The 19178-nt window shown below is 46.6% G+C and overlaps 1 protein-coding gene across 1 annotated transcript in view; it reads right to left on the reverse strand.

Annotated features, from left to right (window-relative positions):
• ppargc1b (peroxisome proliferator-activated receptor gamma, coactivator 1 beta) overlaps positions 1-19178 on the reverse strand; it is a 70695-nt gene that overhangs the window by 32596 nt on the left and 18921 nt on the right. The window contains exons 2-6 of the mRNA XM_042340054.1: positions 2859-3038; positions 2320-2484; positions 1914-2036; positions 997-1179; positions 728-847 (exon numbers count right to left, since the gene is read on the reverse strand). Coding sequence (XP_042195988.1) covers positions 728-847; positions 997-1179; positions 1914-2036; positions 2320-2484; positions 2859-3038 — 771 coding nt within the window. The remainder of the gene's footprint in view (positions 1-727; positions 848-996; positions 1180-1913; positions 2037-2319; positions 2485-2858; positions 3039-19178) is intronic.

Genomic DNA, 19178 nt, shown 5'->3' on the forward strand with positions numbered 1-19178 from the left:
TGTTTTTCACCTTTGAGTCGGCGGGGCCCCAATGTTAGGGATCCTTATTTGTAAGTATCTAGACCATCGAAATGGCAGCCGGTCATCTGACACCATGTGGGTACCACTGTCACAGAGTCGCCTTCCGGAACAATCTACCTCAACTTCCGCTACCTGCTCCTCCTGCTCAAGCCTGCCCTCAACCTCAACGGCCTGGCCTCCTTTGTAGCTTTCCCCGAGTCTCCCCTGGCTAAGCTCCTGGCTGACGCTCCCTCTACACTACAGCTCAGGACGTCGCTGAGCTGAGGGTTCAGTCTCAACGAGCGTCTCACGGCCAGACAGGCAGCCTCTGGCTTCTTCACTGCGTCTCCTGCTTCAGTCTTTCTCTTCCCAGAGCCCCTTCTGGCCTTTTCCAGCACAGTCTGGCCGGGCTCCGGCTGTCTGTTAGCGGGTGAATCAGTGTAAACAAGTGCGGGGTAGAGAGGATTGTGCAGTCGATAAGGCTTACTAACATCCAGAGCGATATTGTTCTCCAGCAGCTCCCTCAGCATCGACATTTGGGGAAAACTTTCTTACGTTCCTCTCTGGGGCTGGAGAGCTGATGGGCCTGACCACGGCAACGGCGTTTAACACGGAGGCGTTGGATCGAGACGCTCTCTCTCCGCCGGGGTTGGGAAGCACAGAGCAGTCCGGACGTTGTCTCTCTTCCGCCCTGCGACCAAGGCGGGGTGGTAGGCCATTTCCTCACCGGAAGGCAGTAGGTGTGCATGTAACTAATGAGCTCAACTACTGAGTGTAACTCCGCTCCTGTGCTAAACTGGCAGCTTTCAGTCCAATGGCTCTCAGCTGACACCCCTACATCTTCTGACTGCATGGGAGCGAAACAAGGCGGAACACCCTGTCCTTGTTTGCCATTCCCGCCCCCATTCCCATTCCCAATCCTGTCACTGAAGCAATTCGATTCCTCATTAGCATCATCACTACTAAGACAATCATCACCGTGGTGCTGAGCCTCACCTTGCTGGTGGTGTGACTGATGATGCTGGTAGTCCACCCTGGATTGCTTGGGTCTGTATTACTGAGATGGGAACCGGCTGCTTTTAACTGAGGAGGGCAGGTAGCTGAAGTCAGGTACTTGTGGAGCTCTGTGAAGGGTCGATGCTGGCAAGTGCTGTTGGCCTTGCCGCCGCCCTCTTCCTCCTTCATGTTCACAAACAAAACAAACATCCATTACAAGGCAAGGTACAACCAAGGGTTTCCCTGCCTGCCATCGGGTCAAACTCTAGCTTCCCTCAACTTCATCTACAACTTTGTTTGTGTGAAACCAGTGACTCCGTCGCATGCCTCTGCTCCGTGCTCATGCAATGAAGACCCCTCCCCCACCTCCGCACCCCCCACCATACCCGCTCAATTTTTATCAGTCCTGAACCAGGAAACCTGAAGTCAGTTGTTATATCCCCAATCACTGTGCGGATTACTCTTTGCCAACAGCACAGACTGGGGATTGAGCCTGGGATCTGTCTCGCTGCTCTGTATGGCTCGGGGGAACCGCACCAGTTCCTCACTGAGCCACTTGGGGGAGCCTCTGAGGAACCACTTGCCAGCCCCCACTTTAAGCTGTTGCAGTGTTCAATCTCCAGCAGTTCCTCTTGTGCTGTCGAAGGATTCATTTGCAAAACAAAATGCCCCTTAATCCTGATATTCAACCAAAACAGGACAACAGCAGCTTGACTTCTCTAGTGCCCTCCACATTGCAGGGTAGAATCTAGGAGCACCAGCACCCATTCACTCTTTACTGAAAGACAAAGTCAGGTTCAACCACTTTCTACGTCTGCGCTCCACATCGGCGCTCCAGGGTGATGCAGTAAATTCCAGCGCCTCGGGATGTCCTCCCGACGTGAAAGGCGCTATACAAATGTAATTTTGTATTGTACCTTGAGGAAGGGCCGGCGAGATTGCGGCTTGCGATTACCGGCTCCGTGCCGAGACACCCGGCTCCCTTTCTGCCGCTCGTACGTCAACTGGGCGCTTTGCGGAGCGAGGAGGAGTTTCCTCAACTAAACGGGGAGAAAGCCAGAAAAATAACTACAGCTCCCTCCTCACTCGCAGTTCAATGTCTCCTCCTCAGAACGTTTACTCTAATCCCAGACAGACAAACACTGCCCACAACGTGACCCGCATTTAAACGCAGCCTTTGAGAAAATGTCTGTCTTCAACGACAAGACCGGTTCCTTTGGTATTTTTGCATCAGAAATAAACGGAGACTAGTGCCTTGTGTTCCTGTGCAGGGTTGCCCAGAGGTTGGTCCCTCTCCCTATAAACAGCAGGAAGATTCCTTACCAGAGAAGCCTCGTCAGGCTGGGAGACAGGAGGTGCCGGTGAGGACACAGCGCCCAGTTGTTCAGCCTCGACCCCGAAAGCAGACAGGCTCACATCGTCCACAGCGATGTCCCCCAGAGTGGCTGTCAGAGCCGCCAGTAATGCCTCATTCTCCTCTTCTATGATCTACAATAGGTGTAAGTGTGGGTTACTCAGACAAGCTGACACACGGTCACTACACTTCACAGTCAATCCTGTGAACATAAAAGGCGCTGCACCAACCTTCACTGTATTGTTATTTTTAACTCTTTATTTCTCCAAATATGGGGCGGCTCGGGGGACGGGGGTGGGGGGGGGAAAGCGGGAGCTCCTCCACTCTTGTGTTTGATATCTGATGTTGGTTAAAGAGACTCCTTAATAAGTTATCCGAGTAACCTTTCGCTTGCTGACTGACAGAAGCAACGTCTGCCAACCCCACCCAACCCATCCCATTCCCCCCACCCTTTGCTCCGTGTCAGAATGAAACATGAGAGGTGAACGACACACACACACACACACACCTGGAAGAGCTCAGAGCCGTCAGTGCTGTAGTGACTGGAGCTGATGTCTGATTGCTCGCTGTCCCACTGCAGCTCCCCCAGGCAGCTGCCCGTGTCCAGGTCGTTCACATCGAGCTGCGAGAGGTCGATCTCCGGGAAGTCGGAGTACAGGCGGTCCTCAGCGCTCGCGCCACAGCCGGACTGCAACGGGAGGAAAGTGGACAGCGTCACTACACAGTCACCGCAGCAACAAAGAACAGCGGAACCCGAGAGAAAACAAGCAAACCGTCTCTCAACTTCATGTCCATGTAAAAACGGGAATAGTTGGAATGTGCGAAACAGCACAAGCACCGATCAATCATCAAGCACCAATTCATCATTGGCTTGAAATCAAATCCCCTGACATCCTAGTTATTGGATGGGCACCAAGCTGGGGGGCCGGGGTAGATGACCACAAGGGCGAAACCTTGGGCAAGTTTCCTTACTCCACACGCCTAATAATAATCTCTCCAAAAAACAAAAACAATAATAAATTGGTCATTTTCAATCCACGGATTTTTTCAATGTTTGTGGGACGCTGCTGTGCGCAATTGGCTGCCGCGGTTCGCCCACAAGTATACGGTCAATTCACTTTACAGCATATTCTGTGAAGCGCTTTGAGACGTCTAGAAGGCGTGAAAAGTGCTATATCAAATGCAAGGATGATTATTAAGAGGTAAGTTTTGAGATGTACAACCATGGCTGTGAGGACTGTCCCATCTAACGCACACGAGTGCAGATTCCAACTTAGGTGATGGGCAGTGTGGGCACAGTGTGATATCCTAGTATGCTTTTGAAATAAGCAAAGGATAGCGACTATTTCTGGCACGCACTGTTCCGTAAAATCTATTTCAATATGTGAGTTTTACTTTTCCGATTTCCGTCAATTTAAAACCACATACAAATCCTGTGGTGACGGGGCTGCCTTGATATTAATGCCATGTGTTACTGAATTGAATCCTGCCATTTATATTGTATCAAAAGGGCATCAAAACTGTACAATCCAACACTCAAGGTCAACGCGAGGTATCGCATGCTTCACCTGGGCTGACAATATTTATTCCAAGCTATTTTTCTGTCAAACCGCAAAAAGATTAATAAGCTCATAACTTGGGAGTATCAGCGACAAGGTGAAGCGTTAAACGAGATGTGCCTATTGTCTTCTCTCGATCGAAAACGTATTTCAATTTATCCATTCGTGGGTAATAGGTGGTGTCACACCCTGGCCATCAAGGGTCACTCACTGATTGTGGTCAACAAATGTTATAGTCTTTATAATGGGACGGTAGGCCTTCAGTCTCTCTGCCCCCATCCTCTGGAACTCCATCCCACAGTCCGTCCGCTTACATGGCGCTTTTCACGTTGGGCGGATGTCCCAAGGCGCTGGACAGTCAAGGATTTGTCCCCGAGCTGGGGGCAGGGATCAGGAGGGGTGGAGGGTAGGGAGGGTGGGGGTTGATGAGTGACCGAAGGTGCGGTCGAAGAGTAGGGAAACCAGAAACAGCCAATGGCATTAGTGGCGTTGGATAGACATTAGTGCAATGTGTGTATGTGTGTGTGTGTGTCTCTCTCTCTCTCTCATAAATACTGTGATGGTGGAAATGGATAAGGTGTTTAGTTTATTACAGGATCCAAAACTAAATGTCGGAAATGAGGTTTGAATCATCACTGTCGTGTTAAGTGACCATTCAGTCGCACTGAATTGGTATTGAGAGCGGAATTATAAGGTGTATAAAGAGAAGAGTAAACAGAGCCTCACAGTGTGACTGTCAGTCAGCCATTCTCTGGCCAGCACACACAGAGCAGATTCTAGTCCCACTCGCCCTGCGGATTGCGTGCTAACTCGCTCGCCTTTCCCTAAAAACAGTACATAAATAATCCCCTGTGATCGATTCAAATTACTTTTGCTTGTCGACATCAGCTCTTACAATCAGCGCCTCGAAGGCCGTGTCTAGGGTTCTCTCTGAGCTAATCAATTTGAAACGGCTGCTGGAAGTCAGATGTTTATAGTGTGGAAGAACAATCAATCCGAGAGAGCCTTCTCCCCCCACTCACCAACCGCCAACTCTGGTGAAGTCACACTGCAGCTTTACGGCAAGTTTCAAGTAAATGCACTTGAATCTCTAAAGGTTTCTCCAATGCAAAGCAGCAAGCTCTCTTCACCCCCCGACTTTGCACTCATATGATCACCTCACCACTCAAACGTCAAATACAGTTTGTGCGTTCTTCAGAACACTTATCTGAAATGTTTTAATAATAGTAATAATCCATGCATTTGATCCAAGGCCTTATCACGAGCTGGAACCTGAGCAGATGGCCAGGCTGGTGAAGCTCAGGTATCTCTCAGCGGAGGCCTGACTAGTCAGCACGTACGCTCACAGCTACCATCTGCAACGCCCAGCAATACTCTCCATCTGCCCTTCGCCAAGACGATCACTGAGGAGAGGCCCAGCAACTGACAAACGCCTCTCACCCAATTGGGAAACACGCCCCAATCTTCCAATCGCAGCTTTGAGCGTTTAGAGCTGTGGGGCAGAGTGTTTGACGTGTCCACGTTTTGTTCAATGTCAAGATACTGCCCCTGGTGAAGGGCGCAATGTAATTAGTACGACTTATATCTACGAGTGCTATCAGATTCTCAGACAAAGAATGTTTTGCCCATTTTCTCCCGTTAAACACTTGGGCTCATCTCAAGACTCGCAGCTCCAAACCTGCTCAGGATATAGAGTAATAACACTTTACGCTGTTCTGGGGCGAGAGCCAAGAAGTCACAAGTGCAGTTGGCAGGCCTGAAAGGCTCGCCCTAGGACTCAAAGCTACGACTATAACAAACCTGTCAAGTGAACATTGTAAGTGCTAATAGGGAAGTAATCCTCTGTTTTTCTGCTTCGAAGAATCAAGTGGTTTCTCACACAAAAAAATCACGTGACAAGGTCTGAGGCACACAGATCCGGACCAGTTCACAGGGAAAGAATTAGAGGCGCCTATTTTGAAAAGTGCCCCTTACCTGTTAACTACTTTTTTTGCCCCGTTTCTTTCACTTTGTTGTGAAAGTGGGGTTAGTACTGAATATCAGGGATTTATTCACCTCCCAACAAGAATTTAACAAACTGAATCTGTGATCAGAGATGTTAAACCTTTTGTTTCTTGAAGGGGTGCATTACTTCGTAATGCGTAAAAACCTACATCAGCATTCGATCACTCCACACAGATAATCAGCGGGATTTCAGTGAAGCCGGGAAATAAAGCCAAGTGCTCTTATCTGGCAACAGATGGTGCTAGACTAACGTTCAAAGGCAAAGTGAGGGTTGGACAGAGAAAGTCATGTTTCTACACAAGCTGCCATTGACTGAGGTGCCTGTGCCCTAATAAAGCAAACAAGTGATCACAACTGGAAGAGAAGTGGCTGTGTTGAGGCTATTCTGCAGCCGCATACACACTGACATAAGACACACGTACATAAACAGACATACACACACACACAGGCTGACACTCTTCTAAACCATCTGTAAGTGAGTGCTGTAAGCGAGTGTCTCTGCGATCTGCTGGCTTCCGCAGTCACATACAATATACCGACTCATCCCCTAGTTACAAAACAAGCACTTGTCAAAATCCTGCAGGGATAGCCAGCACTGGATTATAAACCTCACCCCTTTATGACCGTCACAACATTAGATTAACACTTTTCAGACATCTTTCTTTTAAAAACAGCAACAGTGATGACCTGCTAATCTGGTCTGAGTCAAAGAACCAGGGGTAATTCCCTGACATGTTGTGAAGTGGCTTCACGAGATCCCACCCAGTGAGGACGGCTTGCCCTCGACTCAAATCCAGAAACTGAAATGATCAGAAGATAAGTCTTCCCATCTCTGGGTCCAGAGGCATTGTAACACATTGCTGATAGTAACTGAGCACCCATTATTGCACTGAGCAACACAGTACCAAAGTGAGGGCTCAGTTCAGTCAGTCCCCTCTCCGTCAGGGGTTAAAACATCCTCATTATCCCCATGGGGAAAGGAAGCAATGACTGGCAGGATCTGTAACACACCCCAGTGAGGCGTGATGGCAAATGAAATCGGGAATCAGAGTAGGTTACGATTTAATACCGAGTTTATTGCCATTGGCAACGTTTACATGTTTGAACACATTCCATAGAAACCGACTTGTGGCACGGAATTCTTAAAAGGCTACAAGTGCAGCCTATTTATACATTTATTAATATAAACTCCCACATGTGATAAACGAGGCTGAGAATGAATGATCAGCCCAATTAGGCTATTTTGCAGACAGTTGAGCTCAAGTAAATATTAGAAAACTTGGAAGGGTTTTGGGATTAACCAGAACAACATGTGATATATAGGAGATAATGCCCTCTTACTTCTAAAACATCCCAGGGATACGTTTGACTGCAATTAAATCTCATCCATATACTGTGGCAATGTTTACTTTTAATCATACTTTTAATCGTGGAGTCCTGTAGCTCAGTGGTTAGAGCACTCGCTTTGCAAGTGAGAGACCTGAGTTCAATTCCAGGCAGAGGGCGAAACCTTGGGCAAGTTTCCTTACTCCACACAGAGCCTAATAATAATCCCTCCAAAACCAAAAACAATAATTAAATTGGTCATTTTCAATCTACGACTGTTTGTGGGACATTGCTGTGCGCAATTGGCTGCCGCGTTCGCCCACAAATATACAGTCAATTCACTTTACAGTGTGTTCTGTGAAGCGCTTTGGGACGTCCTCCCGACGTGAAAAGCGCTATATCAAATGCAAGGATTATTATTATTATTATTATTATACCCTCAGTGACTACAGACACCAGGAAATAACTACTTTATTTATTGCCATTCCTCTTTCTCTCTCTCTTTCTCTTTTCTTCTCTCTCTCTTTCACTCCGTCTCTTTCCCCCTTCTCTGTAGTGTTGCTGTCCTTGCAGTCTCACATCCCTCCCCAAGCTCTGTCCTTTCCCATCAGCAGCTCTCTGCAGGTATTCACTTACTCGCGCTCTCCTAATTCTAACAAAGAACCGTCCACACCCAACTCTTGGCTTGATCTCTGGTAGGACTTTGTCAATCACCTGACAGTGACCGCGCGTTGTCCATTCCCATTTTGGGGCTCCGGCTTTCCCGGAGTCTGAGCCGTCCGTACCTGTGTTCTTCACTAGCTCTCTCATCACAACAAAGCCAGCACACCATTCATTGTGAGACTCTCTGAATGTCACACAGGCTCTGGTTAGTCATCACATGTGGTTGCCTTGGGATGGACATCTTCCAGCGTCTTGGGACGTCCTCCCGACATGGAAGGCGCTATACAAATGTAATTTGTTGTTAATTTGTGGTCGTTGGGATTGACTGGAAACAGCAAAGCACATGGCAAAATTCAATCTTGCATTCTGCGGTGAGTGGTTGGATTGTTTCTTGACTGAAGCTATGAATCCAGCAGTGAATGGTACATTGACAGCTGTTTAAGGACAGCTGAACGTTGGACTCCACACATTCACAACTGGCTGTTGTAAACGCCTGGCTATGCTGTCTGCCAGCTGCGATGTCCTCACACTAACACAGACACAGCTGCCTTACTCAAATGATCTGTTGTAACTTGTAAAGCGAGTTTACTAGTAACAGTGCCGCTCACGGTGATCTGATCGAGATTTCAGGCCGTCATCTCACCTCTGAACATAACAAGAGGGAAACACAAAACGCCTCAAATCGTTGGAAGTCCTCTTTGGAAGCTGGTAAAGGTTAGCAACTTTTTAAACAACTACAAAAGAAAAGGAACTAAATTAAGAATTTTCCACAATCCTGCGGCATTTTAACAGCTTAAGGCCAAAATGGACTTACAAGCTAAGACTAAGTGAAATTCTGGGCCTCATGGGTTTGCTCTCAACCACTTCTCACCACTTTTTATTAAGCGCTCTGGGTCGCTACCCTGTGTGACGGGCGCTATATAAAGGAAAGTTGTTGTACTTTTTAACTATGTCTCATTCCCAAGTGGCTGAAACTGTACCTGGAACAGGTTTAAGAACAAATTGATGACTGAAATAAATCCTCATTGTGAATCAGTTAGAAGCACGTATCCAGCTACGTTTAATGAAAGTTGCTTCCATCTTACCTTTTGGCTCTCATTCATTGCTCTCCAAATGTCATTATTGAAGAGACTCTATCCAAATGTGTTCACACCTCTCAAACGCTGTTTTTTTTGCTCCCAGCGGGTTCCTGAACGCAGCTTGGGAATTTGTTTTGCTTTTGCCTGCTTTGATCACTGAATCTGTCACAATCAATTTCATGCTACAAATGATATTAAGTGCAGTAATTAAGTTCAGTATGAAGGCAGTTTTGGCCTGAGAGCATTTAGCAACAAAATACGGATAGTCACAGTAGCTGCTAAGGACTTGATGAAGGAACCGCCACAGGGGGATGTGGGATCGAGTACACATTGCGTTGTTCTGGTGCGAGACTGTCTACTGTAATCCCTGTCTAATTAACCACACATTACCCACCAGCATTGCCCAGTCCCAGTCTCACATATTATTAGTTTTCACAAAGAGTTTTAAGATTTCCAGAGTATTGGGCTGGATAACGAGGAGCCAGGAGCAAGTCCACTGCTCTCCATCCTTCACGTAAAACCCTCGGTCACCACACCCCTCCATGCTTCAAGCTCCTCCTCTATCTATCTTTAAATCCCACCTTAAACTCTACCTCTTCAACTATGCATGCAGTCACCACATGCCTCTTGTCCCCGCCTTGGTGTCCAACTGCACCACAGTGAAGCGCTTGAGACCTTATTCGAGATGAAGGCCACTGTATAAATGTAAGTTGTTGTTGTTGCAATCCTGAACAAAACAGTGTGTGAATTTCAACACGCCAGGCACCGTAGTAACGTATTATTATTGTACTGGTGCACTAGGGGTGGCTTTGCCTCATCTAAGTTACAGCAAAAAGTTTTCATGTTCCACTTAGATGTTTCCTGTGTTGTCACTTTCATCCCAGATGCGATCAATGTGCAATAGTCATTGCAAAATGGAAGGTAAATCAGCCAGCAAAGTTTATAGCGATTGACACACGCTGCACCGTTAAGCTCTCCAAAAAGCCGGCACGTGTTAAGGGTTCTATAAAATAAATGCAAGTTGTTGTTGTTAACGGTTGTTAACAGTTGTGCTCACACTGAAAGGAGATTGTGGAAAGTGACGATCAAGGTCATAAAAAGGTGTTTTGATAAACATCTTTCAGCAGCGACTTGGCTCTTGGGATTTTAAAACCACACAAAACACATCCTTACGCATCACCAGCACGTGTGTGCACCGTAGAGAGAGAAGAGATTATCTGTCAACCAGCCACGAGCAGTGTGTGGGGAGGTGACAGTACTCTCTTAAAGTTACAAATTATCAATAGTATAATTACTACAATGATAATACTACAATAATACGCAAAACACGCCAAAGTGGGCCTTACACTTACAACTGTCAAAGCCCGTTCAGAAATCTGAATAACAAAAGGAAAGGAGAGTTGAGGCAGAGAGCACAAATGTACTTGGTACACTTCAGATCAGGAACATTCAAACTATCAACCGTTACAGCACAGGATACGGCCCATCGTGTCTAATTTCGCTATTGTTTGTAAGAGCCAATCCTTTCAGTTCCACTGAACTGCCTTTTCCCCCCATACAATACAAACTTACATGTATATACAGTAGCCTTTCTCGTTGAGAGGACATCCCAAGGGGCTGAATAATAATGGCTTGGCACCTGAGCTGGGGCTACACAGCAAGGAGTGAGGTGTACACGGACATTAGCAGAGTGGGGGGGCAGCCAATGAATAAAAAAAACTCCTCCACAATCCCTTCATTCTAGATCCCAGGCCCCAGTGTTGGGTATAATTAGCTCGGAGTAACAGAATCCCTGAGAGAGCAATCCCAGGCAAAATTAGCCCAGCAGGAGAGACCATCTCACAGAGGAAATGTTAAATTATTAATTCGGTCTCATTCAGTTCACCGGATGAAAAGTTAACAGCTCGTCATGTGGTCTCCAGCTCATAGCAAGTCTTCTTGCTCCTGTCTAGACCTGACCTATGGATATTGAACTTTACTGTTCCTCAAGAATTTTAATGGCAATTTCTAAATACTCCATAAAAGGAAGTAGTACAGAGAAGCGAACGACTTAAATTGCTAAACGGTTACAATCTCATTCTGAGCAAAACAAAACTTTTTTTTAACTGTCTGACTAGGCACCACGAACTGTGCTCTTACATAGGATGAAAGTACAATACACAGTTTACACATAGTCAAGTGCAATGCAGACATCACTATCTGTGTGTGTGTGTGTGTGTGCTGCTAACCATCCACTAGGCACTTGATTTAAATGCAGTTTATCTGCTAAAGAGAGCATTGTATTTGACTGACCCTGTTCTTTCACCTACTTGAAGCAGTCACGTTGGCTGAAACACTACAGAAACCCATTAAACTTCATCAGGGAATTAATGCGACTAAATTTCACAAGTTTTAAGCCGGATTTTTTTTTGAAAAAGCCTGATTAATTCAGTTCCAAACAAAGTCTGATTTACAGCAATACGTTATCTGAATTACAAACAGTCAAATGTATTGCTAATAAAAGTAATGAGAACGTGCATGTGTGTGAGGAACATGTTTCTACCCAAATAAAGGGACCAAATGAGAGGGCTGGTTTCATATCCTCCACTCAGATCATCTATAGTAGAAGCAATACATAAAATTTTAGAGCTCCGAGAAGCTATCAGTGTGAAGGGTGCTACATAAATGCAAGTTGTTGTTCTTGTGTTATCTGGCTTGTGATGTGGTACTTGCTGGTAAAAGGAAATACTCTGCACAAAATATAACAACATAACATAATAATAATAATAATAATCCTTGCATTTGATATAGCGCTTTTCACGTCGGGAGGACGTCCCAAAGCGCTTCACAGAACACACTGTAAAGTGAATTGACTGTATATTTGTGGGCGAACGCGGCAGCCAATTGCGCACAGCAAACATGGTGGGAAGGGGAAGTGGGTGTGCCTTGCCCTGTGTTGGTAGGGTGGGAAGAGAGAGAAGCCACATCTCTAGCAGTGCCCTGATACTTTCAGGGAGCCCAAGGCACAGCACAATGTGGTTAACACCATCATTCCAGCTACAGGGGGTGGCGAGGGCGAAGAAGGGAAAGGGATGAGGAAGGGGAGGAAAGAAAACAAGATGGTCTAGGAGAAAGGGATGATAAGACCACAAGTAGTAGGAGCAGGAGTAGGCCATTCGGCCCCTCAAGCCTGCCCCGCCATTTAATAAGATCATGGCTGATCTTCTAACCTTAATCCCTCTATCCTTTAGAAATCTATCAACCTCAGTCTTGAATATATTCAAGGACTGAGCATCTACAGCCTTCTGGGGTAGAGAATTCCATAAATTCACTACCCTCTGATTGAAGAAATGTTTCCTCAACTCAGTTCGAAAAGGCTGACCCTTAATCTTGAGACTGTGACCCCAGCTTTAGATTCTCCAACCAGGGGAAACAGTCTCACGGCATCTACCCTGTCAAGACCCTTAAGAATCACCTCTAATTCTTCTATATTCTAGACAATATAGGCCTAGTTTACTCAACCTATCCTCATAGGTCAACCCCCTCATCCCAGGAACCAACCTAGTAAATCTACGCTGCACCCCCTCTAAGGCGAGTATGTCCTTTCTTAAATAAGGAGACCAAAACTGCACACAATATTCTAGATGCGGTCTCACCAGGGCCCTATACAACTGCAACAAGACTTCCCTACTCTTGTACTCTAAATTATGTTATTCTGGTGTCTATTAAAATGACCAGCGATTGACATTTGCCACCCTGACATGCACAGTCCATCCTATCTACCCACTCTTGGTCTAAGCACTAAGTTCTCCTGCTTCACTGCTAAGGGCACTCATTTACTCATTAACTGACAAACCGAGCTAAACTGCTCCCTCCTTCCTGTGTAAATGTGATTAACCAGCGTCAGGCCTTTGCTGATTAAAAGGCAGAAAGTTAATAGCCTGATAGATTTCCCAGCAAAGTTAATTGTTCACATGTACTGCAGGTGCTGGCACACAGGAAAGGCTAAGCCAGAGATCTTTAATGCTCGACACTGTGGAATGTCAGCTCCGTTCCATAGACCAGTGGTGGAGATGATGAAAGAATTTTACTTGATCCAAAATGGAGGGATTTGGAGTCCTGTAGCGTAGTGGTTAGCGCACTCGCCTTGCAAGCGAGAGGACCCGGGTCCAATTCCCGGGTGGGGCGAAATCTTAGGCAAGTTTCCTTACTCCACACATCTGTTTACCTAGCAGTAAGACACTTCAATGATGTGATAAGGCGCTATATCAAATGCAAGAAATATTACCATTTATTATGATTCAGTGGAAAGATTGCTCTTTGATTCCAAGCCTGACCATTTTCGAGTCTAGGAGGCCCTCACATTGAACTTTGAAATGGATTGTCTGCTTTCAATCATTTGTCATCCAGGCAAATGGAAATGTCAGCACGAGAGGAATATTCCTGGCTTCGGCTCTTCAGTTGGCATGAATGGCATTCGCTTACATATTAAAGCTTAAATTCTTTAACGCTTTCCAGCAAACCCTGAACACCAATCCCCGGGTCAGTGGTAAGAGAAGGAGACATACACGATGATTGACCACCGTGCATTTTAATAAAAAATTGTTTAAAAATTGCTGACTTAACGGCTGGTGCGAACAACAAGTCCCTAGGGCTTGGTTTTCTGATTGATGCTCTGATCTGTACACAATGGTTGTGATCGAAGCAGAAGAACACAAGGCCATGTCCTCCAGAGGTGAGCTGCCTGTCTCCTCCACATCCTGTACATCTCCAGTTCAGTGATCAATAAGGAGTGCTGCTGTGGGAAGCCCGGAAGGAGACAGTGACACACTAACCTGCAGAAGGAGACGAGCTGTGTGTTGGGAGCCAGGGCACGGTTACAGGGAAGGGATTAAGTTGCTGGTAGTTTTGCTATCACTCACAGAGTGCGGCACACACCGCCTGCTCCTCTCTCAATCTCTCAAAGGAGAGTGAAACATCAGCCAGCAGTACTGATTTTGATAGCAGTAAGTGGAAGCTCCTTCAGAGGGCTGTGTGTACTGCATTGAATTTCATAGAATATTACAGCATAGAAGCAGGCCATTCGGCCCATATTCCGGCTCTTTGGAAGAGCTACCCAATAAGTCCCACTTCCCCGCTCTTTCCCCATGTCCTTGCAATTATCACACAATAATACACACAGCAAACAAAATCCTCCTGATACGTCCCTTACTGCTCGCATCTCGGTCGCCCCTCGCCATTGCATTTCATGGTACCAAGAGCTGGAATCTCTCTGCTCACAATGTGATCTCAGGTGCTCTGCTCTGCACACTGTAGCTGCCTCCAGGCTCTCTGCAATCAAAACCTTTTATGAAAGAATAAAACCCAGAATCACAGAGTCACATATAGACATGAGCAAGGGGCATGGACAGCTCCCTCAGTAACATTCAGCCTTGCTGAGGAACTTCAGGTTAACATGCTCTATGTTCAGCCACTCGTATTGCCAATTCTCTTTGATAAAAGTACAACAGAGATTGAATAACCTCTGAAGTGAATGATCACTATGCTACACTCCTCAAATAATAACACTTAGCTAACCACCACCAATACCAACAATAAATTGCATTAAACAGGGCCTTTCACATCGGAAAGAGGTCCCAAGGTACTGGACAGTTAAGGGTTTGCACCTGAGCTGGGGGTTGGGATCAAGCGGGTTGGAGGTATTATGAATATATTAAATGTACATTCATAACTGGGAGGGTGGCCAAAGGCACAGTCATAGAGGAAGATCTTGAGCCAGGCCTTGAAGGAGGTGTGGGAGGGCACCAGATTGACGCTCTTTGTTTAAAGTGGTGCAAACCTTGTTGCGGGCCAGTTCGCCAGTTCTCTTGAACGAGCAGGTACTCGGTTTCCCTGAGTTCTGGGCTGGCGGGGAACAAGACCGTTTCCATCTGGTGAAACCTGACCTGAGTGTAATTCCACTGGATTTTCACCCGATCGGAAGGCTGACAAAAGCCCAGTCTCTCTCTTGCTCCCCACCTGTTACCCTGAATAATTCAGTCAGGCCTGGCCCTGTTCAGATAAACACAAGCAGCCGAAAGGTACAAGTAGCGAAAGGTTTCGTTTGGAAACGAGTCCTTTCTGTTATTTGAGTGCAGCAATGCACACAGCTCACCCTCAGGCTAAAATAATAAAAATGATAATAATAATTCAGTAAACCTCACATAAGTCGTACCAGTTGGGACCACACATTTATTATGACTTATGCAACGTATAACTCATACTTTGCATAAGTCGTATTAAATGTAAATTTCCAACTGATATGACTTATATGCGATTTATTGTATTATTACTATTTTTATTCATATTATATTCTATATTGCATAGAATGAAAACTCTTGAACAGGACTTGGGCAGATGTATGAGTTAGGCGGTAATACGATTGATATCAATCAGTTTTACTGCGAGTTTTACTGGACACCCCACAGGCTTGATGCTGAACCAACCCAAGATAGCCCCGCAGTTCAAGATGAGAGGGTTCAACCCCACAGGATAGGGTTAGGGATGGGGTTGGGGGGAGGGGGGGGGAGAGGGAGGAGAATTCCGTCCATTCACCCCATCCCCCCAGGTCAGTGAGGAGCAGGTTCGCCCAGCATTGCTGATTGCTAAGCCGTCACCTTTTTCCCCAGCACTGACCCATTGCAGGCCAGCCAGCGGGGCAGAGAGTGCTGGAGGTTTGATACTGCGCAGTGCGGACACGGTTGGCCCTATTAATTACCGAGGCTCGCAGGTAAAGTTACTATTAAATATTGAAGAAAGATGTAACTAAGAGCTCGGATGCTTTCAGCAGATGATCTCATTCCTCTTTCAAAGTCACCTCCAGTCACCAGCATTGTTCTCCCTCACCCAGCGATGCTCTGTGACATCAGGCGTCCAGGGTTTGGACTCCTCATTGGCAAGTGGGCTCTTTCTGTATTCCTCCAAAGGTTGAGCTGTGGGTGGCAACACCAGACTGGGTGGCACTGAGCTACGCTGCACACTAAAGATATGTCCTGGCCGACAATGCCCCCAATATAACCGCTCACTCAGCCACTCACTCATTGCCTGTTTGTGCACATCGTTTCAGTGGAGTATTCCCCCGTTTACTGAGGGAGGCAGAGAATAGGGGCCCTATATCCGCAGGTTCTCTACTCTTAGAGTCCAGGCCTCCCCGCAATATCCTGCACCTCTTTTTCACCCATAGTTAGCACTAGGCTTGAATAGTGAAGAGAACAAGAGCACAAGAGCCTTTCTTTACACAGACGGAGTAGGGGGAAGGAGTGCGGCACAATGAAGGGACTTTCAGCTGAGACATGGCTACACAGATGGTCCTCACCCGATGAGCTGCTTTCATGTGGAGTCCTGTAGCTCAGTGGTTAGAGCACTCGCCTCGCAAGCGAGAGACCTGGGTTCAATTCCCGGGCAGGGCGAAACATTGGGCAAGTTTCCTTACTCCACATGCCTCTGTTTACCGAGCAGTAAGTAGGAACCCGTTGTTAGTTGATTGACGGATCACTTTTCCAGGGGTAGTAATCCCTCCAAAGAAACAATAAATAAATTTGTCACTCAATCCACGACTGTATGTGGGAGACGCTGCTGTGCACGATTGGCTGCCGCGTTTCGTCCACAAAATACACAGTCACTACACTTTACAGTGCATCCTGCGAAGCGCTTTGAGACGGCCTCGAAGACGTGATGAGGCGCCGTATCAAATGCAAGGATTCTTTTAAATATAAAGCAATGAGTCAGAGAAGGGACAGGGTTTAATCATGGACAGGGATGGGGAGAAGTGGGTCACAGTGACATCTTTAGTGAGTGTGGCTCCCGCCTCAGTGTAAGGTGAGCGTTACCTGCCTACAACTGGTGCAGCATAAAGACATCACCGGTTCCTCGGGCAGAGAGCACGAAGTGCTTTCATCCTGATCTACGTCGTGCACTGAGTTAGATACACATCGCTGCTGTCGCGTTGAGTTACATTAGTGTCCGAGATCAGGGTCAGAGACAAAACCTAGTCTATTTATAGTGTTACACGTAGTATAAAGTGCACCTGTGCAGTGTGAGCAGCATCAGATAAGCATTGTGATTTCATATCCAGGTTGAATATTAATGCAATCAGAAGCAGGACATTTACACTAATGTAACGGGAGCTGATTTATCCCCTAATCGGGGATGAGCATTCCGGCTAACTCGGCGCAGAACAGTGACGTCTGTCCCCGGGAACAACAACAACAACAACAAGATTCCATTTATAGAGCGCCTTTCACGTCGGGAGGACGTCCCAAGGCGCTGTACCGCACATCTCGTGCCATAAAAAACAGGCCACTAATTAATTGGGATTAGTATTACAGCGTTACACAAGCACAGAGTTCACAGTGTTACACAAACACTGTTGGTCCACGAAATACACTCTCATACACACCCACACACTCACAACTAGTAGCTCCATCCAACTCAGTGTCATCACAAGCAGAGCTTGACTGAGGGCTAAAAATAGCTACGTGCATTAATGAATTTAAACCGAGTGTGAACTGACCTATTTTACCAACCACACTCTTCTACTAACGGACTGAATCACACTACCTGAGAAAGCTTAACATGTTCATCTGGTTCTCAAAGAGGGGCAGTGAGTTGGACAATTATTTCTTCCTCAACAAAATCCCAAATTCACCAAATACAGGAATCACCACATCCCAAATTCATTGGAAACCAAATTCACCATTCATTTGTTATTTTATCTCAGTGCTAGTTGTTGCTAGTATGGATTATTTGCTGCATTTGTCTACCTTGACCACCCCCCACCCACCATCCGCTGGTGGCATCATTCAGCAGGGATCAGCGACAATTGTTTTATGCCACAACAGAGACAATGTCACACAAGCTGATCTCCAGGAGTGAAGCTCAGCTCCTGTGAACAGCTTTTCGAGTCATGTGCACTGAGCGTCCTTTGAAAATGAAAAGGTCAGGCATGTGCTGTTTGTCACTTCAGCTGCTCTGAAGCTGTTAACAGATAAATCAGTGAGAGACTGAGGCCCAGACCCAATGCAAGCTTGGACGCATTCTTCTGGTTTCTGGAAGAAGACGGTGAACCAGACGACCTCTTTCCACAACTTAACACATTCCCCAAAGTTGGAAAAGGATTAACACATCCCCGGGTGTGAAACCCACAGCCACCGACTTGACATTTGCCGTCCAAATGTCATAGAGTCCCATGTCCTGGGCTGAGCTGGAAGCCCATGGAGAACGTGCAAACATCTCAAAGTCAAAAAGAGCATGGCCCAATCCACACACCACCCAGCGATTCACGGGATTTAAACCCGGGACAGCGGGTTCCGGTTTTCCTTCTAATCTGGAGACAGATATATTCCTTGGGTGGGCTTTCCTGTGTTCACCCCCCACCCCCACCACCATCCCATCCCCACCCACCACCCAGCTCGGGTGCAAATCTCTGACTGTCCAGTGCCTTGGGACGTCCTCTCAAAGTGAAGGATGCTGTGTGAATGTAATTTTGTATTGTGTTGTAGGTTGAAGCTGAACCAACAGCACATCAGTGTGCTATGCGTTCCCAAGCTGACAAAACAAATCATAATAATCCTCGCATTTTATACAGCGCCTTTCACATTGGGAAGACATGTGAAAGCGTTTCACAGGATTAACTGCAAAGTGGAGTGACTGCGTATTATATAGGTGAACTCGTTGGCTGAATATTGCATAGCAAGGCCCCACAGACAGTTATGAAACAAATTACCATTTGTACTTGGAGCATTGTACGCCAGGACACCAGGACACACGCAGCGGGGGGGGGTGGGGGGGGTGGGGGGAAGAGTTGTGTGAGGCTGATAGGAAGATCAATACTCCCACAAAATTCATTTTACAGTATATTCTTTGTGACGTCTCTAGACGTGATGAGCCACGATATCAATTGCAAGGATTTTTATTAATACACCCCCTCCTCGTGACTTTCTCTGGTTACTCATTGTAGCTGCTCAGTCACCGACCTTTGTTGTAGCTGTGGGTACGTAACAGGAAAAAGCCTCAACAATGAGGTTCAGATGTTGTTCCACATCTGAACAGTATCTGAACCTCATTGTTCTCTCTTGCCGAGAAAGAGATTGAGAGCACGGGGTCTGATCACCGACAGCGGCTCCAGTAATCGCTCTGCTTTGGCGCGATCGGCCAAACGATCGCCTTAGATACCTGGAT

This window comes from Callorhinchus milii, unplaced genomic scaffold (genome assembly GCF_018977255.1).
Source record: "Callorhinchus milii isolate IMCB2004 unplaced genomic scaffold, IMCB_Cmil_1.0 Scaffold13, whole genome shotgun sequence".
NCBI lineage: Eukaryota > Metazoa > Chordata > Chondrichthyes > Chimaeriformes > Callorhinchidae > Callorhinchus > Callorhinchus milii.